This window comes from Myotis davidii, unplaced genomic scaffold (assembly GCF_000327345.1).
Source record: "Myotis davidii unplaced genomic scaffold, ASM32734v1 scaffold151, whole genome shotgun sequence".
In the NCBI taxonomy this organism is placed as follows: domain Eukaryota; kingdom Metazoa; phylum Chordata; class Mammalia; order Chiroptera; family Vespertilionidae; genus Myotis; species Myotis davidii.
The window spans coordinates 2424563-2451433 of record NW_006285248.1 but is presented as its reverse complement, the minus strand read 5'-3'; the positions used below and the strand labels follow the sequence as shown (position 1 = coordinate 2451433).

General features: G+C 46.5%; 1 protein-coding gene across 8 annotated transcripts in view; it reads right to left on the bottom strand.

Moving 5' to 3' along the window:
• Window positions 1-5823: 5823 nt before the first annotated feature.
• ZNF827 (zinc finger protein 827) overlaps window positions 5824-26871 on the bottom strand; it is a 167221-nt gene continuing 146173 nt past the window's right edge. Inside the window, exons 9-15 of one of the 8 annotated variants that reach the window (XM_006755945.2) lie at window positions 23192-23329; window positions 19922-20093; window positions 18675-18841; window positions 13545-13736; window positions 13042-13228; window positions 11043-11075; window positions 5824-9643 (exon numbers count right to left, since the gene is read on the bottom strand). In XM_006755945.2, coding sequence (XP_006756008.1) covers window positions 13047-13228; window positions 13545-13736; window positions 18675-18841; window positions 19922-20093; window positions 23192-23329 — 851 coding nt within the window. In that variant the 3' untranslated portion in view covers window positions 5824-9643; window positions 11043-11075; window positions 13042-13046. Of the gene's footprint in view, window positions 9644-11042; window positions 11076-11370; window positions 11438-13037; window positions 13229-13544; window positions 13737-18674; window positions 18842-19921; window positions 20094-23191; window positions 23330-26871 lie in introns of all 8 variants that reach the window. The other 7 variants (XM_015558891.1, XM_015558887.1, XM_015558888.1 and 4 more) reach the window with 7 other exon arrangements.

Below are 26871 nucleotides of genomic sequence, written 5' to 3'. Positions count from 1 at the left end.
GTGTTCAGCCCAGGTTCCTGAGGGAGATATATATGTACAAAGAAAATGCCAGGCAAATGTAGCTTTTTTATTCCTAGCTGAGGTCTGGCTGCCAACCCCAGTGTTGTACCCCCATTCATTGTAGGTTGGGACCTTGGAAAGCCCCAGGATGCCTTTTGCTTGGGCTTGAGCTGGCCTCAGTGCCTGGGGGATGGCCCCTTTCTTCCAGCCTCATTTGGGCTCTCCCAGGGCTTTCCAAAGTCAAGGGGGCTCTCTGAGGTGGGAGGCAGTCCATGTCCTTGTCAAGTGACTTCCCTTTAATGGTTTCCTAGAAGAGCTCAATCCCAACAGAGAGATCAAGAAGGGAGGACTCTAATGAGACTTTCACAGAGATAAGAGAGCTTTTACCTGCTTCTCATATGCCACCTCTTCCATTCCTTAGCACCATGACCCAGCATTGTCCTTGGGGGAAAGAAGAGTTTTGAGCTAACTGGATAGGTTGGATGTGCAACCAACATTGGTTTAGAGTAGTGGTTCTCAACCTTCCTAATGCCATGACCCTTTAATACAGTTCCTCATGTTGTGGTGACCCCCAACCATAAAATTATTTTCGTTGCTACTTCATAACTGTAATTTTGCTATTGTTATGAATTGTAATGTAAATATCTGATATGCAGGATATATTTTCATTGTTACAAATTGAACATAACTAAAGCATAGTGATTCATCACAAAAACAATATGTAATTATATATGTGTTTTCCTATGGTCTTAGGCGACCCCTGTGAAAGGGTCATTCGACCCCCAAAGGGGTCGCGACCCATAGGTTGAGAACTGCTGCTTTAGAGGCTAAAATGATGGCAACATTCTTGCCAAATATGATCATTTTATTGGAAACCTGTTGTTCCTCATCTTATAAACTCACCTTCTCAACCCAGGCTTTGCTGGAACAACCAGCCACAATCAGGTGTGATCGACAGCGCTTCACCTCAGCTTCCCCAGGCATCTCTTGCCCTCAGCACTGCTGGCTCCTTTGCCACCTCTGTGCCTGCCTGCGGAAGGTACTCAGCCACTCTCAGTGACGGGCGAACCTGGAGGCACTCTCTGGGACTCCTTGAGCCCCTTCTTCCTCCTGTCCCTGGGCTGTGCATTCTGAGGTGCATTTACACAGCTCCTCCCGAGGGTGCCCCGAGGGGCTGCCACCCAGTGCTCACAGCAATGACCAGCTGGCCAGTGCTCTTATTAGTACTTGCCTCACTTTTTCTAGTCCCCCACTTTTGTTTCTGGAATTGCTTTCCAAAACAAGCTGTTGTGAACCAGCAAAACATTCTCTTCTGCTGCTTTACCTTTTTTTTTTTTTTAATTAACCATCACAGGTTCATGGGGAAGGTCTGTAACGATAGGGCTTTAAAATGGGTTTTAAAAAATGTTTTCACAGTGTGCTATTTATTTATTGCTTCAGTTTCTTTCTCTGATATCTTCCTTTGAATGAACTACTACTTGCATTTGAATAGATTATTATTTAGCTTTCAAAATTATTATTTATTTCTTAATAACTATTAAAATAAATGATAACTCAGGGTTCTGCGTTTTAGGGGAACCCAGAAAATAGATAGAAAGATAGATAGATAGATAGATAGATGATAGATAGACTGAGACTGCAAATGCTAATCAAACCCAATGCACAGAGAATGTTCTAACATCCTCTGCTTGAACTGGGACCTAAGGGAAGAGGGGCGTAGTACAAAGCACACTGAAAAGTGTGGACTACCAATCAGGAATTGCAGTTAAAAAAAGCTAAGAGAACACCGAAGCCAAGATATTGCTTCTCCTACCTCGGAATCTTTCAGAATGGAAAGACATAGCATCCTGGGATGGTTTGGGTGGAACCCACATTCGGGCCGGAGGGTGGCCGGGTGAACTTCCCGGGTCCTCGCCCAGGGTTGCTCTCTGGGCCTCACTGGTCTGATGATGGGGACAGATCAGTTACTTCCCCGAGTCTCTGTAAACACGTGGTCTTCCGACCCAGTGCGAGTGCCTGCGAGTTCTTGGGCTGAGAGTCTTTTTAAACAGGTGGCAGAATAAGAATGTTTAGTATTTTCTTTCATTATATTAAGACTAACATGTCTTTCATTACCTGTTAAAAGAAACCATTTGTTCTTCTACGGAAAACATTGGAAACGTGGTTGGCAGATTTCTCAGTGGTCACAATTGCACGCGTCACCTGGAGGAGGTTGGAAACAGTCGTGTGGTGGGAAAAGGAGGGCGAGAGTAAGAGATATGGAGCTGGGCAGGGCAAAACCTTTCCACCCCCCTGGCTACCCATAGCTCATCTCAGCAGATTGAGTACCGCCATTTGATAAAATGGGTCGAACCACCCTCAAGATGACTGCAGGCAATCCAAGCCTGTTGAGCTAGTGTTTAATCAGAAGAGAAACATTTTAGACCTCCCAAACTCTGAAGTGGGCAGAAAAGTATTTTTAGCCATTTTTTTTTTCTCTCCCTTCAGTCTGCTGTGGCTTGAAAATGTCAAGGTGCCATTTTCGCTATAACTGCCTTGCAAAGATTCCGCTCTGTGACCATGTTTGCTTGTTTAGGAAGAGTCATAGAATCCTAGCACAGCAAGTCCTCAAACAACGTAGTTTCGTCCACTGAGGGCTTGTTGTAACGTTGATGAGATGCTGTAGGAACTGAACTCTTGTTTCAGTTACCCTGGGGTAAAACTGTTTCTACAGGTTACTCTGCTTAAAGTCGAAGAATCTCTGATGATATTGAGAGAGAACTGACTGTATATTGTAGGTTATCTGTTAGGTGGGTATAGGTCTTGGAGATCATCTAGTTCAACCTTTTCTAAAAGATGCTTCCAGCTGGGCTGGGTGGCTCAGTGGTTGAATGTCAACCTATGAACCAGGAGTGTCAACCTATTCCCAGACAGGCACATGCCCAGGTTGCAGGCTCGATCCCCAGTGTGGGGTGTGCAGGAGGCAGCCGACTGATGATTCTCTCTCATCATTGATGTTTCTATCTCTCGCCTTCTCCTTTCCTCCCTCTGAAATCAATAAAAATATATATATTTTTAAAAAGATGCTTACAAGCCAAGCTTTGAACCCAGGTGATCTGACTCCATGGTTATGACCCTGTAATCCAGACATTCTCACTCCATCAATGGAAAGCCACCCACAGGACTGGGGTAGGGGGAATCATTCTGAATTATGAATTGAGGTAGATTTTCCATTCTAGGACTATAATTCTATCTAAAAGGAATTCCAGCATGGCTTGTGTGGCTCAGTGGTCGAGCATTGACCTATGAACCAGGAGGTCAGGGTTTGATTCCCTGTCACAGCACATGCCCAGGTTTCAAGGTCTTGATCCCCAGTAGGGGGTGTGCAGGAGGCAGCCAGTCAATGATTCTCTCTTATCATTGATGTTTCTACCTTTCTCTCCCTATCCCTTCCCCTCTGAAGTCAATAAAAATATATTTTAAGAAAAAAGGAATTCCATGGGGATAGAACAATGAATTTCCTTTCCCCTGTGATGCTTCTACCAATGCGAGGATTTGCATTTCATTTTCCAGACCCAGCTGGCAGGACAGTTATGAATGGGAGGTCTTCTACCTCACAAAGAAGAGGTCTCCATTGCTAACCTGAGATAATTCAGACCCTGGGTGGGTCAAAAGAGCAGTCCCCATGTCACTGCACTGTACCTACCCAAGGGTCTGCTCAATGGGCATTTGTTTTCCTAGTTAGTTGTAGTTATTTGCAAAATAAACTTCTTTTTAGTGGGACTGTTCTGCTTTGAGAGAGTGATGGTAGTAGGAATGTTGGCTGAGGTCTCTTGAGTAGACCCTGTGAGCAAAATCACAGGATAAAAAGGAACACTGGGCAGGACTCCATTCTGAGGAGGCATCAACCACAGATTCTCCTGTGGTTTTGCTCACAGGGTTTAAGGCCACGGTGGGGAAGGATTCTGGTTTTCCATTCTGTCTTCTGGAAGCAGGGATGAAATCGCTGGGCTGCTCTCTCGCCCCTTCCTTCCCTCCCGGCCCATTCGGTGCACTGAGCTCCTCTTGCTTCTCCTTCCCCACGATCGGAAGCACATGACTTGGTTTCTGTGTTTCGGCAACAAACCAGACGTACCTTTCCCTTCAAATTTTCACGAGCCCCCCATGCCTGTTAGCAGGAAGTGGCCCACGGTGAGCTTCTGACTCTGGGGAAGGAGCCGCCTGGGTCCGCCAGGCCTTGATGCTTCTCCTTGTTCCCGTGACCAGAACTGTGGCTGTGAAAGGGCCATGGGCAGTTTTCCGGGCCGCCCCCCCCCACCCCCCCGAATGGAGCCAATCAGACACAGACACATTTTAGAAAACATGGCCTTGAGTCTCAGCTTAAGATAGATTGAACACGACAGGAGGGAAAGTTTAAGTATGACCTTGGATTGAATTCAAACGGGAGCCGGATTGCTGGCTTGGAGAGGCGCCCCCAATGCGGTCTCTGTAGGTACCTGGAGATGGGAGGGGGCGTGGTCTGCTCCTACGTGGCCGGGGATGACTCCCACCCAGACACTCCTCAGGCCCCACCACAGGGGAAACTACCAAACTGATGATTATTTTCTTGACATTTCTGGCTTTTCTCAACCACAAGGAAAATAGGTGATGTAGGTGTGTGGAATCGAAGAAAAAAAACTCTGTGCAAAAGGAAAAGCCACTCCTGCCTACAGTGTTAGCAAAAAGCGAAGAAGCCTGACTTATTTTAATGTTTTCAATAAACACCAGCCACCCCAGAGCAACACTGGAATTTGAATCACGTGAGAGAACTTGATTCATTCACCTACGAAATAGCTATTGGACGAAAAATTGGAGGGGAAAACAGTGTCTGATGAGTGACCAGTCACTTTCAAAGTGGCTTCTCCTACATGACCTCATTTTACAGAAAGTGAATTTGGTCTTTCTGACTGTTAGGTGAAGCAGTTCGTAACTTCTTGTGCTGAAGATGTTACATTTATAAACGTGCCAGTTGTGAACCAGGCAAAACATTCTCTCTTGCTGCTTTATCTTTTTTATCAACCATCACAGGTTCCTGGGGAGGAGGTGGCTAACGATAGCGCTTTAAAATGGGTTTAAAAAATTATTGTTTTAACAGTGTGCTTTTTATCTCTTCTTTCTCTGGTACCTTTCTTTGAATAAACTAGTACTTGCATTTGAATAGATTATTATTTAGCTTTCCAATATACCATTCCCACCTCCCCTCATTAAAATCTCATAGTTGTCAAACTTCATTAAGATAAATGGAATTATTCATCTGTCCCCCTGCCCCCCAACCCCACCCCTTGGGCTACAGGGTCAATAAAACGATGTTAAGCAGAAGAGGGTAAGGCTGGTAGACACTTCTAAATGTCACGAAGTAATTTCAGGAAGTTGCTGGCCGGCAATTGTACTGAATGATGGTTATACTCTCAACCTCATGGCTGCTAATGACTTAACATCGTAAGTGTGCATTATTAGCATGGCTGTTCAAAACTTGCATTTTGTTGTTGTTATAGCTAGTAGTGGGCATTCCCTAAACTCATTTAAAATACACTGAAAAGTAAAAATCAGAACAACGCAAGACAAACCAAACCCTGAGACTAACACATAGTCAAGGATGGCAACCAAGAAAGAAAAAGAAACAAGAGTATAGCCAACCTTTTTTTTTTTTTTAATTAGAGTATATTATACTTCCAAACTGGATACACTAGAAATTGGCAATGCAACATAAGATGCAAAGGAATATACCAGTTACTGTCAAAATGACCCTGTACAGCCTTGTAATGCAAAAAGCTTTATACAATACAAATTTTCAGTAATGTACACAAACCTTGATAGTATGATCATCTGAACATAATATGAGGGGTTAAAAAAAGGACAGGAGAAGGAAAGTGCTGGGAACACTAACTGCATTGCTCTATGGGAAAGTAAGCTAGCTTTCATCGAAGGATGCATAGTGAAAAACAACTGAAGTTAGTTGGCAGGTGAACTTCTCAAAGACGTTAGTGTTTTACACGGAAAGGATATCTATGGAATACATCCTTCCCTGAGTATCAAACTGCAAACCAAATTCAGGGGTACATATTACCTCAGTGGAGTCTGAAAAATGCTGTAAATTTTTTTCTTTATTAATAATAATAATAATATAAAAAGTCAAACAAACTCCAAACACACCTTTTCTCACTCAGAAAACTTTTTATAATTTACCAGAAAGATGGATGACTCTTTCCAAAGTGCTAAAAAAGTTGCCCAATTACATTAAGCAGAACGAAGTAATTCAAATACAAGTTCAGTGGCAAGCAGGGAAACACGTGGCATTCGAACGGTAAACGTCTCCTTCCTTCCAACGCCCCTATCGGTCTTGCAGGTTTCAGCCCAGGGCCTCCTATTGCACAAGTGGCATGCTGTGAAAGCTGTCCTCCTGATGGTCAGGGCCACCCTGTCAGGTTTTTACCTGCTGGTGCATTATGTGAGTCACCTTTCCTGCCAGCCTCTGTGGGATGCCCGTGGCCCTCTTTCCTGTCATCACTGAACTTGTAATTTTGAAAGCACATTATTAGCCAAGTGGCACATTCTCCATTATATGGGGATAAAGACATAACTTAAAAAACACACAAAAAAACCCACCAAAAACCAGCCCACCCATGAGCCCGGTATTCTTGGAGTGTATTATACTTGTCTATAGTGTCTTTAGCTGAGACAGTGAGGTGGCGAGGTTGATGGGTGGTTCACACACGGCCAAGAACAGATGTCTGCGGGAGGAGGATAGAAGGTGCAGAGCTTCCCGCCCTGGCCGGCTCAGCCTCCCTGTCCCCGGGCATCTCTGTAGTGTAAACAGGCTTGCCAGGGCCCGTGACTGGCAAAGGGAAGTATAGTAGACCTGCTAGTCTGGGGGAAGAAGGGTGTGTGTGTGTGTGTGTGTGTGTGTGTGTGTGGTGGGGGAACCGTGGTGTGGACAGATGGTATAATCTTCTGGATTCCCGCACAACTGTACCAATTTCAAGGGGGCTCTCAGTGAAGCAAGCTGATGAGAGGAAGAAAATCAGGGATGCTTTTATTTTCCCCTGGTGAAACGGATGAAAAAAAGACTAATTCCCAACTCTAGGATAACGCCTGATGGAAAACAGCAATGCAGTAAGAAGCATGCCTCCTGTACACAGTTCTTCAATAGATAAATAATATATAAACTTCTATATCCCAAGCTTCCCATCATCATACAAAGCACATCTCTTCCTGCTCCTTTAGCCTGTTTCATACAGGAAATGCTGTTGTCTTAAAAATACAAGCACTTAACGTATTCAGCCAAAGATTCTTGTCCTCTTCCCCTTTCTAAATCACCCATTACTTTGAAAGACTAGCAAAGGGCTATGCTACCAATCACACCTGCTTCTTGCTGCAATAAAGTGCTGCACATAAGTTGCCATTTTAATGACCACGAAATAAGAGCTTTAAATAAGTATAAAGTTAGCCTCCTAGCAGATTACATCTACCAGGCGTTAACAAAATGGAATACAGAATTATTACCAACATGGAGAATACCACTAGAGCCAGACGACCTGCAAACACAATGGACACGTCTCAGGGGCATCAACGGAATTGCAGGACTAAACAGCACCTTGTTTTGGGGTGGTTATATGTCAACGAGCCTGTGACAAAATTTTCAAATATACAGTCTACTCGTTCCATATAAAAGGTACATTTTCTTTCACTTTCATTTTTCTTTCTTTTTTTTTTTTTGCAGATGAGAAACAAAAACTAGTGCAAGACCAAAGCACTGTGCAAAACTGCCGTTTCTTTTCTTTTCTTTTTTTTTTTTTTTTAGTCTGAGCATTTATACCCAGAATTGATCCAAACCCCTTTTAATCTCCTTGGCTGGATTTATCGACCATAAAATTTTTCACTCATACTATTTTTTTCCCCTGCAAACAAATGGTAACCACTGAATTAATACATCATATATATATATATATATAATCTGCCCTTAAAAAGTGATGCACTGCGTGTGTCCCACACGCGTTGTGTATGTATGGACACACACACACAACACACTTAGGTTTTGTGATGTTGGCCTCGGTGCTGCGGGACATTTCTTCCAGGCGGGACTCTTGCTGCCTCGCGTCTTCATAACCAGAGGAGGCTCTGCACAAGGTCTCCAGCTCTGCGGGAAATCTCCAGCAGCACCGTGGGTGTCTACCATGCCTTCATCGACCGCGCACCAGGCCCCACCACTCTGCAGCCGCGAAACGGGTGGTGAAGAAGGGGCTCGGGGAGGGACTGCAGTGGATGAACCACCCAGGAGGGAAAATCATGTTCATCGCGGTGAAAGGAGCCAGCACAGAGAATGTGCGATAGAAATCTCATGGCACATGACACACGGCTTTCTCTCTCAGAATCCACAGACGCCCACACACCCCATTCACCCAAAGGAAAACAAAAATGCACCAGTAGATAAGCTGACAAGTGCGGATTGCTATTAAGGACACTCTCTTTAGGGTTGAGCAAGACAAAATTCCTTTCAGGGAAAGGTCGGGAGCAGGGCTGAGAGTGGGCGCGGGGGGCCGGGGAGGCATGCCTCTGAAGGTAGATGTACGCAGTAGGTCACCTCTCTGAAGATCGGATAAAGCAGCTTTCAGGTCAATGCAATAGGTATACACACAGAGCCAATTCTCTAGTCCTTACTAAAGAGATACAGTACACGTGGTTCAGACCCACGGGGGTCTGTCTGTTTTGCAGCAACATACACCTGCTGGGGTTGTGTGTAAGTTTTGTGGGTTTATTTATGTTTCTGTGTCTGTCACTTGGTTTTTGGTACGGAACATGCTGCCCTCAGACAGTCTCTGCTCTTTCTCTCAATCCGAGATAGGCGAGGAAGGAGTGTTTGGGGGACGGGATGCTGGGAGGCGCAGTCTGAGGTCGGGGCGGGTGGAATGTGAGATCCAAGTGGTTCCTGGGGTATAACATTGTCAAGGGAATGAGATGGGCAAAATCCGAGTTCCGGTACTTGTCAAAGCGCAAAGGGGAGCCGTTGAAGGCCAGAGCCTTGAGTGCCAGGTTGGGCTCTGAGCTGCTGCCGTGGACAGCTGACAAGGCCACGGTCTGCAGAGCCTGGGAGGCGGACATGACCGACAGGGGAGACAAGAGATTCCGAGAGCTCCCGACGATGAGGAGCGGGGCCCCGGGGCCGGCTGGTTTCTTGGGGGCCGGACACAGGCCCTTCTTGTCCTCCTCGGGGCAGTCCCCACTCTGGTGCTTCTTGACGTGGCGGCTGAAGACGAAAGGGTGTGTGGTCTTGAACAGGCACTCTTCGCAGCTGAAGGTCTGGCGAGGGGCATGCTTCAGCTTCTTGTGCAGGTTGAGATTGTCCTTGCGTTTGCAGCTGTAGCTGCACTGGTCACAGTGGAAGGGCCGCTCCCCGGTGTGCACGCGCACGTGCTCGATGAGCTTGTTGGCGGTCTTGGACAGGTAGCCGCACTGGTCGCACTTGTAGTGGTTGCCGAGGCGATGCTCCCGGGTGTGCGTCTCCAGCTCCAGCTGGTTGGCCTTCACCGTCTGGCAGATCCGGCACTTGTACTCCATCTTGTAGTGGGTCTTGAGGTGGCACTCCATGGCGGCGGGGCGGTTGGTGGAATAAATGCAGAATGGGCACCTGCCGGGGGAAGCAAGGGAAGGGAGGGTCAGCCAGACAGGTCCGGCCGCGGCCCTGCTTCTCCCCTCCTCACGGGCCACCCTGCAAACCCTGAGGCCTGGCTGCCCCTGCCCAGCCCAGCCCTGCTGCCTCTCAGAGGTGAAGAGGACCCTCTTGGGCTCTCTGTGCCGACAGAGCCGTCCCCCCCTCCGGAGGAGCTAGCTCCGAGGAGGTGCGCTCAGCCTACTCTGGGTCTCCTGGCGGGAGCAGCGAACACCAACCCTCAGGAAGGGGAGCAGAGAAAGGGGGGGAATTACGGTAGCTGTGGCTCCCCTCCATCCTCCCGCCCCCCCGGAGCCCTCCCCACCCCCCACGGACACAGCAGAGGTCTAACCCTCACGACCTCCCCTCGAGATGGGAGCAACACAAAGAATCGACGTTTCATGCACCACACCAAGCACACGCAGAAAGGCTAAGAGTTTTAAAGAACAGCTTACAGGGGAAAGCTACCTCCAGCAAACAGAAAGTCGTAGGCTCAGAATCGTGCTTATGAAAGGTTAGGACGAGAAGGCCTGTGTCTGTGTGTCTGTGTGTGTGTGTACATAGGTCTGTACTCTAGGACCTGTCTGCTACAGCTGTTTCCCCGCCAGGGAAGGAAGGGGAGGACCAGGACAGGGGCATGGGAGAGGGACGCCCCCCCCACCCCCCCAGCTGTCTACTAGTGAGGGATAAGGAGGGTGATGCCTGCTCTCTGGAGCTTGAAGACATTATTCGTACATTATGACATCATAATGCTCAGGGGGCAGGACCACAGCTAACATTTCTTCTGCATTCTGTCCAGTGCTTGGTAAGTGCTCAGCCCATGGGAGGCACTGCGTTATTATTGGACTGGTCTCTACACATAAGTTAGGCAGATTCTGGCCCCAGCTCCGCCACCTAACTGGGCTCTAGCTGGATCGCCCTGGGCCAAACCTGGGGTCTCTCGATGGCTCGGTTTCTCCACCCTCCGCAATGAGGCTATGCTCCCCCCAAGCCTCCCGGCTTCCAGAGGGGCCAGGAGGAGCCATGAAGGCATGTTTACAAATTCTGCTCTTTGAGAAGCTGCCGGGCTCGAGTCAGTGGCTGATATGATAGCAGTAGCGTGTTTGCTCTCTTGACAAACAGAATGCAAATGCAAAAGTGGCTGCCTCAGCTCTGGCTGGGCACCCGCAGGGCAGGCCCAGGAGCGAGGTGTGCTCTGAGGGTTTGGAGAAGTGTTCAGCAGAGCCCAACACAACCAGGTGCACCGTGCACTGCTCCTCAGCGCCAAGCTCGCCGATAGCCTTGGACCCTCAGCTCACAGAAGAGTGCACACGAGAGAAATAAAAGCCCATTCCCAGGTCAGGTGCACACACAACCCCTACGCCAAGCTGGGCCTTACCTAGAGGAGTCTGAAACTCACCACTGTCCTGAGCTACGGCAAAAGAAAAATAATAGTATAATCTTATTCGATCTGCATTATGAACAGGATATAGAGTACAAGCAGTTCCATCACAGAAAAGCAATTGAGACATCGGCAGTCTGTTTCACTTTAAGGACATTTCTGTGACCCACAGCTCAGTCTTTCTTGCGCTGCTCAGGGGACGCGCTAAGGGTGTAGCAGGGGCCCGTTACTTGTCGTCACGGCACTCTCTCAGGCAAATGAACGCTCCGATATGGCAAACGCAAAACAAAACAAAACAAAAACAAAAACAAAAACAAAGACTCACTGTATAGCCAGAAGGCTTTATCAATTTTTTCAAAGTATTCTTCTACTTGGTCATCCTAGAACATAAACTATTACACAGGGGACCGTTAGCACCGCACGGGAAGTGTCTGTACCGCAAAAGCATCAGGGTCACTGTGCATTCTCCCCAGTGGCAGCCTGGGACCCCTCGGGTCCCCGAGGAAAGGCTGACTGGCAGGGCCACGACTGGCCAGGCCGCAGTGCATGGCTGTGACTGGGCAATCGGGGAGGGAGATGAGCATAGTCCGACCACAGAAGTATATGGCTTTTCGTTATAAACAAGAGTGCACAAATATTTAGAAAGGGACAGTGGGAACAAACCAAATCAAATTCCCATTTATGGGTGGTCTTGAGTTATAACAGCCCCTCCCCTTACCCTGCAGGTCTCCCCTCCCCCCTCCCACCTAAGCACCCCCAAGACTGAAACAAAATGGAAATCCACAGTAGGCGTTGCTCCCTGACTCTGCTGTTTGGGCAGGATTGTGAGGAGAGCCCCCCTGATCAGGTAGGTGCGGGGTTTGGGGGAAGACAAGCCTGTGCTGCACCCCCAACACTCAACTCCCAGGGTCCTGGGTCTCTCCATCCCATGCCCAATGGGGAGAGTCATGCTACCCCTCCAGCAAGTTGTGAGTTTCAAAGGCCGAAATGTTTAAAGACAAGGTTTTTTCCCCCCTTGTATTAAGTAAAATGTAATTTTTCATTCATTGAAATTACACGATCATTTCAGCTAAACATGAACAATTCTGCCTCAAAAACTGTGTGTGTTTCTGTGCCCAATGACATAAGCTTCTTCCTCTTTCCTTTTCCATAAGTGCCTTGTGAACAGGGACCTGGTTTCTGACTCCCGGGAAGATGAAATTCTGGTCACGGTAGGACATACACTTCCTGAGGGTGGAAATTAGGTTTTATTCCTTATTTGCCCTCTAGCACCTAATCAAGCCAGACGCACTGTACACTGGATAATGACTGATTAGTCTCGCTTCAGACCGAGGGCCTCCTGCAAATATTGGTTGATGATGCTGCTAACTGCCTAGGTCTCTGGTGGGAGGAATCTGTGACTACGTGACAGAAAACATCAGCTCTCAGGCAGGGAATCCCACTTCCAGTTCCCGGGAAGGCAGAAGGCATGTCTGCAGGGACCTGAGAGGCACATGGGCCTTGCGTGGAAAACGCTGCCTCTTGCCTGTTCAAACCCGCAAGGTTCCATTATTTGGGGTGGGGTATGGATGCAGTGGTTGTAATACTTATTTAAAAGATACATGGCAAATCACCTAAAAAACAGAGATGGTGAAGTGCAGTGACAGTGTAATGCTTTACACTTGGGGACGCTAACCCAAGTCCATTACCATCAAGTCTGAACAAAACCCAGGCAGTGTGGGGTGAGTCTACCCCTGCATGCTCAGATGCTCCAACATGCCTTCCTGCTTGCTCCAAATCCCGGGCTATTTGTACAATGGATCCTCCTGCTGATGTCTGCTGATCCCCTTGGGGACAGGTCTAATTCACATCCAGCTAAAGGCAGGAGAGGTGCCTGCCTAACTCCCCTCATGCCAAGCTCTCCCTTTCCATGACCCCAAAATCTTCAGGGGAGGGGCCGGGGTAAGGGTGGGGTAAGGGTGTTTAATAACAACACAGTAAAAGGTTCTGTACTTGCTTTCCTTACTTGAGCCCACCGGTGGGGACAGTGTGGCATTTCTTATGCTCCAGCAGCTGTTCGGGGGTCTTCATGAACTTGTGGCACACGTCACACTCAAACATCCGGGTGATGAGGTGTATCTGCAGATGGCGCTCAAACATGTTCTTCGTCTTGCAGACAAAGTTGCAAAAAACGCATTCGAACCCTGGAAGGACCGAAGCTGGGTGTACAGGTGCGTGGGGTAGAGGGACAGGAGGGCAGGAGCAGGGCCGAGATCCCCTTTCTTCACCCCTCCCCCCAGTTTATACCCTTCCAGACACTGTTCCCTGCATCTCTGTGCTAAAAGAAGTTACAGCTTTGGAGTCAATGTCACACTCCCCATCCTTCCACCCCATACTGGGTGCAAAGCAAGCAAACGGAATGTTCTGGGACCCAATATCTACTTCCAACATCACTCCTGACAAGGCATCCTGCCTCCAGCGTGGGGAGGGCTAAGCAGGCCAAGCCACCTCCTCCCTTACCTTTCTCTGGCTTTTCCTCACTATTCAGTGAGGATTGGCTCCCGGGCACAACAGAGATGACCAGCAGGTTGTTCCCGCTCTTGTTTTTCTGGGAGCTGTCGGAGTCATCTTTGCTGTTGGCTGAATCGCTCAGAGCTGAGAGGGAGGATGATGAGGGGCTGTTTGATTCACTTGGGGTCTTCCTGTCTTCTACTAAGAAAGAAAAAAAACGCAAGTCTGTTATTTAGGAGATGGAAACCCTAGAATAACAGCAGTTGGGTCTCCAGCTCCTCTAGTGCACCTGCTGGGGTCCCAGGTCGCAGTCACCTCTGGTGATGACACTCATGGTACTTAGGGCCAAGAGCAGGCCCTCATTCATTTGATGAGGGTTTATGGATGTCTTACTATAATTAAAATAAAATGACAATAGTAGCTAAGATGTACTGAAAGTGTTGCCAAGTTCCAGAAACTGGGTCAAGCTTTAAATGTTTTGTCTCATTGTATTCTAAAAAAACTGCTGAGGCACAACTATTATCACCCCCATTTTACAGATGCGGGTGGGGAGGCACAGTGAGGTTAGTCAATTGGTCTGACTCTAGCATCCATGTTCTTCATCAGTGCACTGAATTCTCCCTCAAAGCCAGCAGTAAACAGTCAATAGGTCATTAAAATCTAGTGTCAGTAGACTTCTGCTTCCATTCAAGAGATGGAATTTATCATCGCTACGGAAACAACTAACAAAAAGACAGACAAAATATATCAAACAATAGTTTTCACAATATTGGACACCAGGCAATGAGGAATGACCCCTGAGAGGCAGGAAAGACCTTCCAGACGGCAGTGCAAGGAGAGTATGGAGGTGGAGCCCAGTTGACCTGCTGATGTGAGGAGATAAGACTGATGGTCTGAGAGATCAACATGGCTGGACCTTAAGGGACAGAGTAGTAGAGGGAAAGAACTCAGAGGCCTGCAGAGGGTCTCCCGTGAGTATTCAGCAGAGTATGGACCAGAGCATGTGTTGGAGGGAAAATAAGCCATCTGAAAGGCTTAGAGAACAGTGCCTGTTTCCACCAGCCAGATTGGAAAAAACTTGTAATTCCTAAGGCATTGGGTAGAAAACAGGAAGTTCTTTTAGTAGTGGGTAATAATTAGCCCGAGATGGAGCACTGCTCCAGACCCGTCTGACAAGTCATAAAAGCAAGACCCAAGAGGATCAAAGTTTCAAGAATATTTATAGGAATATAAAGTATCCAGCACCTAATAAGGTAAAATCACAACGTCTGACACTCAAATGAAGATTCTCAGGCATGCAGAGAAACAAAACACAACCCAAGGGAGAGAATATAAACCAATGAAACCTGATCCAGTTATTGGAATTTGCAGACAAGGACATAAGAACAGTAATATAATTGTATTCCATATGTTAAAAAAGTTAAGTAGAGAGGTGGAAAATACAAACAAATAATAAAAATACCCAAATCAAATTTCTAGAGATGAAAATTACAATGTCTGAGATGAAAAATACACTGGATGGGACCACTAGCAATTTAGACACAGTAAAGAAAAGATTTATGAACCTGAATGGAGAAATTATCTGAGATGAAACACAGAGAGAAAAGAACCACAAAAATAAATAGAGCACCCAGTGAACTATGGGATGCCTTCAGGCAGCTTAGATAAGCTTAATTGGAGTTCCTGATGGGGTGGGGAGGGCAGGAAAATATACTTGAAAAAGACAAAAACTTTCCAAATGTGAGGAACACCATACACCCATTGATCCAAGAAATGCAATGAGTCCCAAGCATAAGAAAGATGATGAAATCTATACAAGGGACATCATAATCAAATTGCTCAAAACCAGTGATAAATACGAAGTCCTAAAAGCAGCCAGACGAAAAAGGACACATGTGCAGAGGAACAAATAAAGGATGACAGCAGATTTCTCACTGGACACAATGCAAGTGTGCAGTAGTGGAACAACATCTTTAAAGTATGAAAACATATTTCACAAGCAAAGGCAAAAGAAAAAAAGATATATAAATGCTGAAAGAATTCATTACCTATAGACCTAAATTACAAGAAATGTTAAAATAAATTATTCAGGCAGAAGGGAAATTACACTAATGCAAAAATGGATCTACATAAAAAAAATGGAGAGCACCAGAAGTGACAACTACATGGGTAAATATGTGAGTTTTTCTTATTTAAATTTCTTTAAAAAGAAATAAAACTAATTTTGTTTAAAAAACCATTAATAATGTGATATTTATAACACACATATCTATATCTATATCTATACCTATATCTATATCTATATATCTCTCTCTATATAGATATATATTAACAATAACTTAACAGCTGGTGGGGGAAGAAATGGAAGAATGCTATTGTGAGGTTTTATACTACATGTGAAGTGGTATGGTACACTGTGGTAAATTAAAGATGTACTTATAAATCCAAATAACTGGAGGTACATAATATTCATGGTTCAGGAGTCTCAATATTAAGATGTCAACTTTCCCCAAACTAATTCAATGCAACCCCATAGTTTTACGTTAAGGTGGAAAATATAAGGAAACTGCAGATCCAAGGAGTGGACTTATCCTACTCTACTTAAATACTTCCTTAAAATTAAATTTTAAGTTAAAATTAATATTTTGCTGGTTGATTTTTTTCTCTACAGATAAATTCCCAGAAGTGGGATTACTGGGTCACAGAGCATTACATTTTCAAGCCTCTTAGTATATATTACCCAAATAGTTTCCCTAAGTTCTATTCCTTTGCAGGGCCATAGACCCGAGTACCAGCAGCACCCAGCAGCAGTGGGTGACACTATAAAATGTGCTCCTAACTTAACAGGTTAAGATAAGCCACTCTTGAGCTTTACTTTGACTGCTCAGTGAGGTTGAACATTTTCCCTTATGTTAAGCAATTAGCTTTTATTTTATTTTTTTTACTGTGAATTGACTGTTCATGTTCTTTCCAAATTCTTAGAGACCAAAAGTGTTTCTTACCCATTTCTATAAACTTTCTATATAAATACATGAGCTTTTTGTCATTTTTACAAACACCTTTTCAGAATGTGGGTCCCCCCCTTCTCTTCTTCCTTTCTTTTGCAAAAAAAATTTTTGTGTCCAATCTCTTGATTCTCTTCCTTTGTGATTTCTTGTTATCCATTAAGCATTTACAAATCTCCCTTGCTGTGTTTGATGAATATTCTATTCTATTTTCCTCAAGCCTTTCTAGGACAGATAGTAAACAAGGATTGTGTAGGTTATTTTGGTGTCAGTGTGAGGTAAATATTGATGGCTGTATTTTCCAAATAGCTATTCAAATTCCTCACCACCATTATCACAACTTTTAAAAATTGCAGCAAAATTTGCATTGAGGATGTCATCGTACCAGAAGGAATATTTTCCCCTTGCTGATGTTCTCTGCAGGGAGGGAGAGAGGGAGAAAGAGAGTAAGGAGGGGTCACTGCAGAAACACCCCGATCCCAAGCGTACCTTGGCTGAGTAGCCAGTAAGGAAGTGTGAGAAAGCACGTGGGTTCTGTGGGTGACCAATTAAAAATGATGTGTTGATTAAAGCTCATCACAAGTTTATTTAGGTAACCAGATGGCATCGCAGATCCCCTACGGCACTAGAATAAAAGGTGCCTGTTCCTGTGACAGGTAAATCAAATTAGAGAAGAGGACTCACAAAATTAGGGATTTGAAGCCCAACTCCCTTCCTGCCATTGTGGTTTCTATGGTCTTCTTGAGGTGGGATGGGGGCAGTGGAGGGAGGTTCTGGGCTGGATTTAGGCATACTTTGGGGCGGAGAAGGCTAGAAGAATGGGAGGATAATAGAAAAGAGAGTGTCTGAAGAGCCCATGGAAACGGGAGACAGGCTGGCTTTCCCTCCAGCAGCCACGCCAGAAATGCTGGATTTAATTTGTCTTCGACCTGGGTTTCCCAGCTCACCTGCCCACGGTGCTAATGTGGTTATGGTCAGACAACCGACTGTAAAAATGGCACCTTCCCACTCGGCAGAACAGCTCTCTGCAGACCTCCAAGTCAGAGCTGCTCAACTTACTGACAAAAACAAGCTTTTATTGCTGTTGGCACCAGGGAGCCAGAGCGGCCAGGAAAGCACAGAGGGATCCTTCTTGGCCATGCACATCGTCAGCACAAATGTCAGGGAAATTTCCCTTCCCGAATCCTTCAAGTGCCAATGATGTGAGGGGCCGCTCCAGCACCCGGGCCTGCGGTCAACAACCCCAGCTTGTAATTTGTAGCAAACGCAGGGAGCTCTTCCTCATTCTCACATAATGACTCCTCGCCAGTGTCATTTGTAACCATCCCTTGCGAGAGGATAATTGCATGGCAAAGTCAAAATGTTAACTTCATTAAATAGAAGAAGTTAACCAGAATGGCAAGAGTCTGAAATGAAAGGCGAGCACTGGCAAAGGCGTGGCCGCGGCCCGGGGAGAGACCGGGTTGACTCAGGAGCATCTGGTCTTCTTTGCTCCTGGACAGACGGGCCACGCAGCATCACGGAGCGTGTCAGGGCTGCAGTGTCACACGAGGAGCAGAGCCTGCAGAGGCAGGTGCGTGGTGCCTGGCCCAGCAAAACAGAGGTCCAGCCTTGGCCAAGGTTTGGGTGGGGCTGCCAGAATGGCAGTGACTCAGAAAGAAGGTTCTAGAATGATAACTGTTCTGGTCTGAATTTCTGGAGTCACATCCTAAGGTTGACCTTGGACAGAATACCTCCCCTCTGGGAAGACTCAGCGCTCAAGCCTCTATAGTATGATAACAGTAGTATGGACCTCAGGGGATCGTTAGGAGGCTTGTATGGGACCCAGTGTGCAAAGGTGCAAGCCTGGGGCATAGGGAAAGCACAATGGCTGTTACTGGATGATGATGGCAAGCAGACAGCTCAGCCCCTCTCAACCATCCCAACCTGTGTTTCAGATCAGCCGGTGCAGGAGCCGTGCCTGGCCATGGCGCTGTGGCCACAGGGAAGTGTGGCTCTGCTACCCCCGGGGACGTTCTTCCTTCTGAGGAAGGAGATGTCAGTGTCACATGGCGATGAGGATGCTTCTGCCAGGTGGGCAGGCAGTCTGGGGTGGCAGGGGATGGAGGAGAGAAGGACCGATGGGAATGGTCACCTGTGTGCTTGGTGCCAATGTGAGCCTTTATCTCTGCCTCCTCCATGGTGACGAAGTCGCAGGCAGTGCAGCAGATGGAGAACATCCACTGCTCCTTGTCCACGTGGAGGGACATGTGGCTGACAAACTGGACGTTGAGCTCAGTCTCAAATCCACACACATGGCAGCTACATGAGAAGACGAAGGAAAAGAGGGGGAGAGAGGAGTGATATTCTAAATGCAGGCTACCCACTCACGCCCAGTACACCCAGTCCCCAGAACATGGGCGTGTACACACTGCCCTCCCCACCGAACGGTTTGCGTTAGGAAATTCTTCTGCTTTCTCAGATGCCTCTGAAGTGGTTGCTGTGCGAAATGGATTTAGTGCCCGAATAATGTAACAATCCCATACATGCTATAGTGATGCTAAATAATCAGAGAGTTAATTAAAGTTTCCGGATTCCAGATGCTGCATGTCCCCTTGCGATTCCTTGGGGCAAAGGGATGCAGCACAGCCTTGCCAAGACTTGAGTGAGGCTGGTACGCGGAGCAGCGTGGCGCGCCCTGCACTCTGTGAGCCTCCCTCTGCCTCCAGAAACCGCCTGAGTAGCAGTGAGGGCACACAGGCCATCGGACGGCACTCCTGCCTATGACAATTCCCAATAGAAGCCACCCATCCATGGAGACATTTCACGCAAAAGCAAGTTTCTACCAATCCCTACAGCCCCTCTCGTGGGCAAGATTTGGTAGAAAGCCTGAAACTTGGGGTTTTATGGCACCCAAACCAAATACTGATTTAGGGCCAGAACGGGAGAAAACCATAAAATTCCAGCCACTAAAGGACAAAACACGCCTCGAGGAAAAGAAGCTATGCCTTCACGGCTACGTCCTCAGGGTCCTTGGGTTTATGTTTCCTAGCCTGTTTTCCTTCGGACACTTCTCAGAGAGCAGCAAGGTGCTCAGTTACTAGGGCAGGAGCTTGCCAGCTGCCCAGCCTTGGAAGCTAATAATTCCCAGAGCCCTGCCACTCTCTGGAGCTCACCCCCCACCCCCCGCCCCCAGAGCCACCTCTCAGACCCTTTCCCTTTCAATTCATTCCGCCAGGGCACCATGCCAGGGGAGTCATTGCAACTGTAGGGGCTTGTCTGAGCAAAGCAACTCTGACCATGCAGGCCAGTGCGTCTGTTGAGCACAGGTGCCTGTCAGGTCTGCCTCGCAGACGGCAGGGAGGGTGGGAAGGCTGGACTAGGGTTCCGGCCCCAGCTCACCTGTAATAATAAGGGTGCTTCCTCCCATCACTGCCTTCAGAGGTGACGGCGCTGACAAGGTCCTCCGTGTCCGTACTCACCAGCTTCACCGAGTGGACGGTCAGGTGCTGGTTTAGGTTCGCGCGGCACTTAGCAGCGTAGGGGCACAGGTGGCATTTGTATTTTCTTTCCTCTGGAGGAGAAAGAGCAGGAAACCCCCAGCTGATCTGAGAAATGAAATCCCAACACCTTGCAAGAGACCACTTAAGGGTATCAAGGAGGGGGCGGTTCAAGTCTCATTTCAAGTGGGGACACCTTGGAATTGTCTCTAAAAAGTCTTTACCCAGCAGGTCACTCCTGTATTAATACTTCCAAAGATAAAAGAAAGTCCCCAGGCAATTGGATCATCTACTTTTTTCTGGACATCCACTGGCTAAGGTGAGCTAAAAGCATATTAGTGCATGTGTGTGTGTGTGTGTGCACGGGAGTGTGTGGTGACTGTGTGAGAGTGTGTGTGAGTGTGCATGAGAGTGTGTGGTGAGAGTGCGTGTGAGTGCGTGTTTGAGTGTGTTTGTGCATGAGTGTGTGTGAGTGTGTAAGTGTGCATGTGAGTGTGTGTGTGAGTGTGTGCGCACACACCTCCCATGTGTCAGGTGTGGGTGGGAGCTCAGCCAGGGAAGGAGGAGTGAAACCGTGTTCGCAGAATTGGTGAGTAAAAGAAGTTCCAGGCCTGGGTCAGCCAAGAAATAAAAAACTAATGAAATTAAAGGAATAAAAAATGACTCATGTGAAATAATTGAATTGGAAATTTACATTTTACATAAATAAAATAAAATTTTTCAATTACTTTCTTAATGGGAACTCTCTCCTAGCACTGACAGTGTTTCAGAACTGTTTCCAGAGTGGCCGTCTGAATACGTTTGGTGAATCAAGCAAATTAAGTAAAAGGAGCAGCCCCTGCTTTCACTGTGCAGACAGAGGCAACGGAGGGCAGCAGAAGACAAGCGCTACTTCACTGTCTGTCCTTAGCGCTCTCCCTCTGTGAGACCGAGCTGGCCTTGTCTGCTTCCCAGGGAAGGACACAGACAAGTTTTCCCACAACAACATGTAAGGCATGGCTGTTAGTACAGGTGGCCCCAACATCGGAGGGGCTGGTGGCCTGGGCTCAGTGGGGCTGGGGAACGGGGCCCTGAGGTGAAGATAAGAGAGAGTCCTCTCTGGAATTTTTGCATTTGTATTAATAAGCAAGGTTGTTAATTTTGGTATTAAAGTGAATTGCTGAACTTTCCATCTTTTTCTATCATTTGGAAAGGTTTAATAATACTGGACTTTCCTACTCTCAAAAGGTTAAAAAGAACCCATCTGGACCTGATACCTTTATCAATAATATTATCTCCTTCATCATCTTTCCAAATTTCCCTTTGATAACTGATTTACTTAAGGTTTGTTTCCTCCCCTGGGGTCAATTTTGGAAATTTTGCTTAAATTAGCTATGTCATCTAAGTTTTTAGCTGTTCCTTTCACTTTGTCATAGAGTTGCCCTTATTCTCCAAAAATACTTTAATAGCATTGATGATTAGGCTTCCTTTTCCATTCCTAATTTTGAATATTTTTGCTTCCTTTTCCTTTCTTAATCAGGGTTAAAGAAATTAATCTCTTTTTGCGGTCTTTTTCTTCCTAGATTTTGTTTTTCTTTTATCAGTTTTTTTAAATCCTCATCCGAGGATATTTTTCCATTGATTTTTAGAGAGAGTGGAAGAGAGGGAAAAACAGCGAGATGTATCGATTGGTTGCCTCTTGCACACACCCTGACCAGGGTTTGGGCCAGGTAGAAGCCTGCAACCGAGGTATGTGTCCTTGACCGGGTTCAAAACCAGAACCCTTCACTCTGCAGGCCGATGCTCTATCCACTGAGCCAAACCAGCTAAGGCTCTTTTACTAGCTCTTTAAGATGCTAAGTTACTTTCTGTGTTTCTTCTCTTCTAATTAAAACATTTAAGCCTATGAGTTGTCCTCTGAACAGAGCTGAAGCCGTTTGTTCCAGGCCTAGGAATGAAGTGTTCCCCTTTTCATTTCTTCTAGATGTCTATAATTTGAGTTTTGATTTTCTTCCTTTTCTTTGACCTGGTTAGCTAGGACGTTTTATTGACCTTTGGTTATTTTAAATTTCATTTAAGTATGAGCAGAGCCTGTGACCTATAAAACTCCACTTTTCTGAACATGTTAAAGTTTTCTTTGGGCTTAAGTATATGACTAAATTTTGTCTAGTGATTATATATATATATATATATATATATATATATAAATCTTGTCATATTAATACTGCCTATCCTGCCTTCTTTATGATTTCATGTGATATGGAAAATCTCTACTTATTTTCTTTGTCATTTCCTATAAATAAAATACATCTGAACTATTTAAAAAGTCTGATCTTGGGTGTAAAAATGGAAAACTTCATTTTATTATTTCTACTTTGCTTCATGTTTACAATCGAGTCTACTGTATTTCTTTTTGTCTTCACTTATTTTTGCTGCATTGATTAAGTTAATATGTATTCCTCCTTTACTCTTGAAGTTGGTTGCTTTCCTTTTCCAAGTACACAGAATCAACCATATTTCTTTACTAATATATATAGGGGTAATATACAAATTAGCCGGGCATCACGACCGGCTCAGGAAGAGAGTGCATCACCACTGCTCAGGAGGAGTTACACACAGATGGCAGGAGGGGACTGCATGCCGCCCCCAGCCCCAGCGGACACACACCAGGGGTGGGGGTGTGCTCCGAGCAGCTGAGGCGTGGCTTGGAGCATGCCCCCAGTGGGTGGCAGCAGTGGCTGGAGCAAAGCAGCCTGGGGAAGGAAGGCCTATTCTTGCACGAATCTTGGTGTATCGGGCCTCTAGTATATAAATAAGGACAGTAACTGTTCCTCCGCCAACGTGTCCTTACTGTTCTCACTCACAATAAGATGAGCCCAGTAAGATGGGATACAGCTCCATCCCCTGTGCCAACAAGATCAATAAATTCCTTGGAGTCGAGGAATTTTACCCAACTATGCTTAAATGTGCATCTTTTCTCATCAATCCTACTTGAACTCTATGAATCCTTTCAATACAAATAAGAAACCCTGTCTGGGGCCTTATTTGAATATGCCAGTTAAATGGCTTGAGGAAGTCATGATAAGACACTCCCATCACTTCCTGTAATAATTCTCTTAGAGCAACTCAGCTTCTTGGTAATGAGACGCTGGTGATCCAGACCCGGGAAGACACAGCAGTGAGGCTGACTCACCTGTGTGCAGCGAGAGATGTCGGGACAATGTCTGCTGTCGGCCAAAGACTTTCCCACACACATCGCAGGGGAAAAGCTGGTCATTGAATTTCCAGGATGGCAATCCGTTGCCTGCCTCTAGTACAAGCTTTTCTGTCTCTGCACCAAAAGAACATGAGGAATAAACAAGGCAACATGAACGAATTTCAGTTTAGTCAACATTCAGAAGTTAAGCAGGGGCTTCCTTCGACAAATGTGGCTGGTAACTACAAAGAAGTCCCAGTAACCTCTGGTTTTCATGCTCATTTGCTGTCTCTGAGAAGGCTATTCTTGAACGTTGTGGTGGCAAATGAATCCAAATTTTAGACAAGTCTCTGGTGTTTTCTCACTTTCATCACTAAAGGCCAGCCAACCCAGCCTTCTAGTAGGTGGGTAGCATGGTTACCACTGTGTCCACTGTATAGTCAGTACTCAATAAAAACCTGTGGAATGAGTCAATGGTTGAGTTGCTCTTTAAAATTTCAGAAATGTCAACTTTTGCTACAAGGTAGTAAGTAAATCAAGAATGCTGAATCTCAGATTCTGATGCGAAAACAAATGGTTCGATCCCTTGAAAGGAAATACACTTTCACTGCCCTGTATGGGGAAAAGTTTTCCCCTATGTTCAAAAGGGTTGCACAGAGTCTTTGATGAGGAACTTATGCTAAGAGAATCAGTGACGACAACTGCAAGCTGCTTGCTGTGGTCTGAATGTTTGTGCCCCTCCCCCACATTCATACATTGAAATCCTAATCCTTAAAGTGATGGTATCATGAGGTGGGCTTCCTAGAGGTGCTTAGGTCAGGAGGGTGGATTAGTGCTCTTATAAAAGAAGCCCCACAGAGTTCCCTCACTCTTCCCACCCTGTGAGGACACAGTAAAAATACTTGAAATCCAAAAGAGGTCACATGCCTACACTGGCACCCTGACCTTAGGCGTCCAGCCTCCAGAACTGTGAGAAATACCTTTAGGTTGTGTATAAGCTGCCCAGGCAGTGGTATTTTGTTATAGTAGCATGAACACACTAAAACACTCTTCCACCAAAAACTCCCTAATGCATGATTGCACAACCTGAATTTATCCCAATGTTTCATTACATTCGGAAAATGGTGAGGGCCACAAGTTATCTGTACATAATTCATAGCCATAAATGAAATAAGTGGATGCTAATATGTTCTTTGTCAACTTAAAAAAAATTTTATTTTCTCATCATCATCCATAGTATTACCTTGAATTTTCTCAAACTTATTTCTTCTCACTGAACTCTAACAGATTATCCTATATAATAAAAGACTAATATGCAAATCAACCGAACAGCAGAACGACCGGTCACAGTGATGTGCATTGATCACCAGAGGGCAGATGCTCAACACAAGAGCTGCCCCCTGGTGGTCAGTGTACCCCCATAGGGGGAGCGCCGCTCAGCCAGTAGCCAGGCTCATGGCTGGCGAGTGCAGCGGCGGTGGCGGACGCCTCTCCTGCCTCTACAGCAGCACTAACAATGTCTAACTGCCAGCTTAGGCCTGCTCCCTGCAGGGAGTGGGCTTAAGCCATCAGTTAGACATCCCCCAAGGGCTCCCGAACTGTGAGAGGGTGCAGGCCGGGCTGAGGGAGCCCCCCCCCCAACAAGTACATGAATCTCATGCACCGTGCCTCTAGTCCTTTTATAATAATACTAGAGGCCCATTGCAGGAAGATTCCTGCAAGAATAGGGCTTCGCTCCAGCCTCCCGCTCCCCGCGCCTCCTCCCCCTGCCTCCTGCCTCCGCCTCCTCCCGCCGCCTCCCACCTCTTCCTCCTCCCCCTGCCTCTCCGCGCCCTGGCCACCCGCCACGCTGTGCCCTGGCTCCGCTCCCACCTCCGGCCTCCGCCGCCTTGTCTCCGTTCCTGTCTCTGCTGCCTCTACTTTGCTCCCTTCTGCAGTCCTTGGCTTCCTTCTACATTGTCTTCAGTCTTTGCTCCCAGCCGGTATATGCAAATTAACCGCCATCTTGGTTGGGTTAATTTGCATATAGTCCCTCTGATTGGCTGGTGGGTGTAGCGAAGGTATGGGCAATTAGCATCTTTGTCTTTTATTAGTGTAGACTAGAGGCCTGGTGCACAGATGCGTGCAGCAGTGGGGTCCCTCAGCCTGGCCTGTAGGGATCAGCCAAAACTGGCAGTCCTATATGCCCTGAGAGTTGTAGTAGTGCGCGAAGCAGCAGGCGGCTAGGGAGGAGCCTGAGCTTGGGCAGGCGCCACGCCGCTCCTGCTCATCCTGGCCCCGCTGCGCCTGCCACCGCCACCGCTTGGTAAGCTGGCTGTGGTCTCCACACGCCCATCCTAGGGCAATACCAGTGTGCCCATGACCGAGAAGCAGCGGTGGGCTTTTGCCCAGTCAGTCCCGCTGCTGTTTCTGATCCTGGTCCCAGTCCTGGTCCAGATGGGGGAGGGGCACACAGGGGGAAACTCGCACTGCCACCACAGCTGTGCTCACCAGCCATGAGCCTGGCATCTGGTGCCCATTGGTCAGCTGAGCGGCGCTCCCACTGTGGGAGCGCATTGACCACCAGGGAGCAGCTCCTGTGTTGAGTCATCTGCCCCCGGGTGGTCAGTGAGCATCATAGCTACCGGTAGAGTGATCGAGCAGTCAGATGGTTGCTTAGGCTTTTATATATATAGATAAGAAGACAGGTGACAGAGAAAGTACCAAAAAGATGGAAGAGGGGCTTGGTCACTAAAAGGCCTTTAGGCCTTACTTTGAAGAAGACAAATAATTTACTGGGTTATTATCTTGCCCTTTACCTCAGTAAATTACTGTGAATCTTCTTAAAGCACAGTGCTGCTTTATAAAGCCAGGCGCCACGTGGTGAAAATTACACAGTGGAAAGACTTTTCATAAGATCCAAGCAGATGAAATTCTCAGGCCACCAGTCAGAGATAACTTCAGAACAAAGAACTTTATTTCATGCAATTTAGTTAAAACTGTGACTGGATCAATTTTTATTTGACTGCAGACTTGCCAGATAGTATAATCTAAGGAAAGGAGAAACAAATCCTGTGTGTGTTTGGAAAGGAAAGGGTAGGGAGGAGTGATGGAATGATGGTGAGATTGCAATAACGTTTGCTGTGAGGCACCTGCCAGCAATTGATTGATTGAGCTGTGTTTGTTAAAACATTGCTCTTTGGGCCTCAGAAACAAGAGCTAGTCTTATTAAAGTTGGAATATGTGAATGGAAACTTCTAAAGGGGAAGGGGCAGATTGCAGGGGGAAAGGAAAGTGAAATGAGAGGCCGTTTACCTGCTGGGGTAAGAACCACTCTGAGATGACTGTCCTTGAGTCCAAGCGGTGGGCATTTCAGCCACGTAGTGATGAGAGGGTGTTTTAGAAGTTCCTTTAAAGTGTGTAATCAAAACAGTGCTTCAAAGCAGGATGATAGTCATAATTACAAGGAGAGGTCAAGAGGGTACAGGGTCTTCCAATACATTCACAACAAGAATGAATTAATTGAGCCACATACCAAACAAGTAGATGCAATTAAAAATAAAGAAGCCTCTTAATTCCTTCAAGTATTAGTCATGCACTTGAGAAGTTGAAGCATCACGAAAAGACCAATCCCTTCCTCTGGCCTTAAAAAACTATTAAAACTATGAAGGCTGTGCTTCAGCGAAGCAGAAAGAACA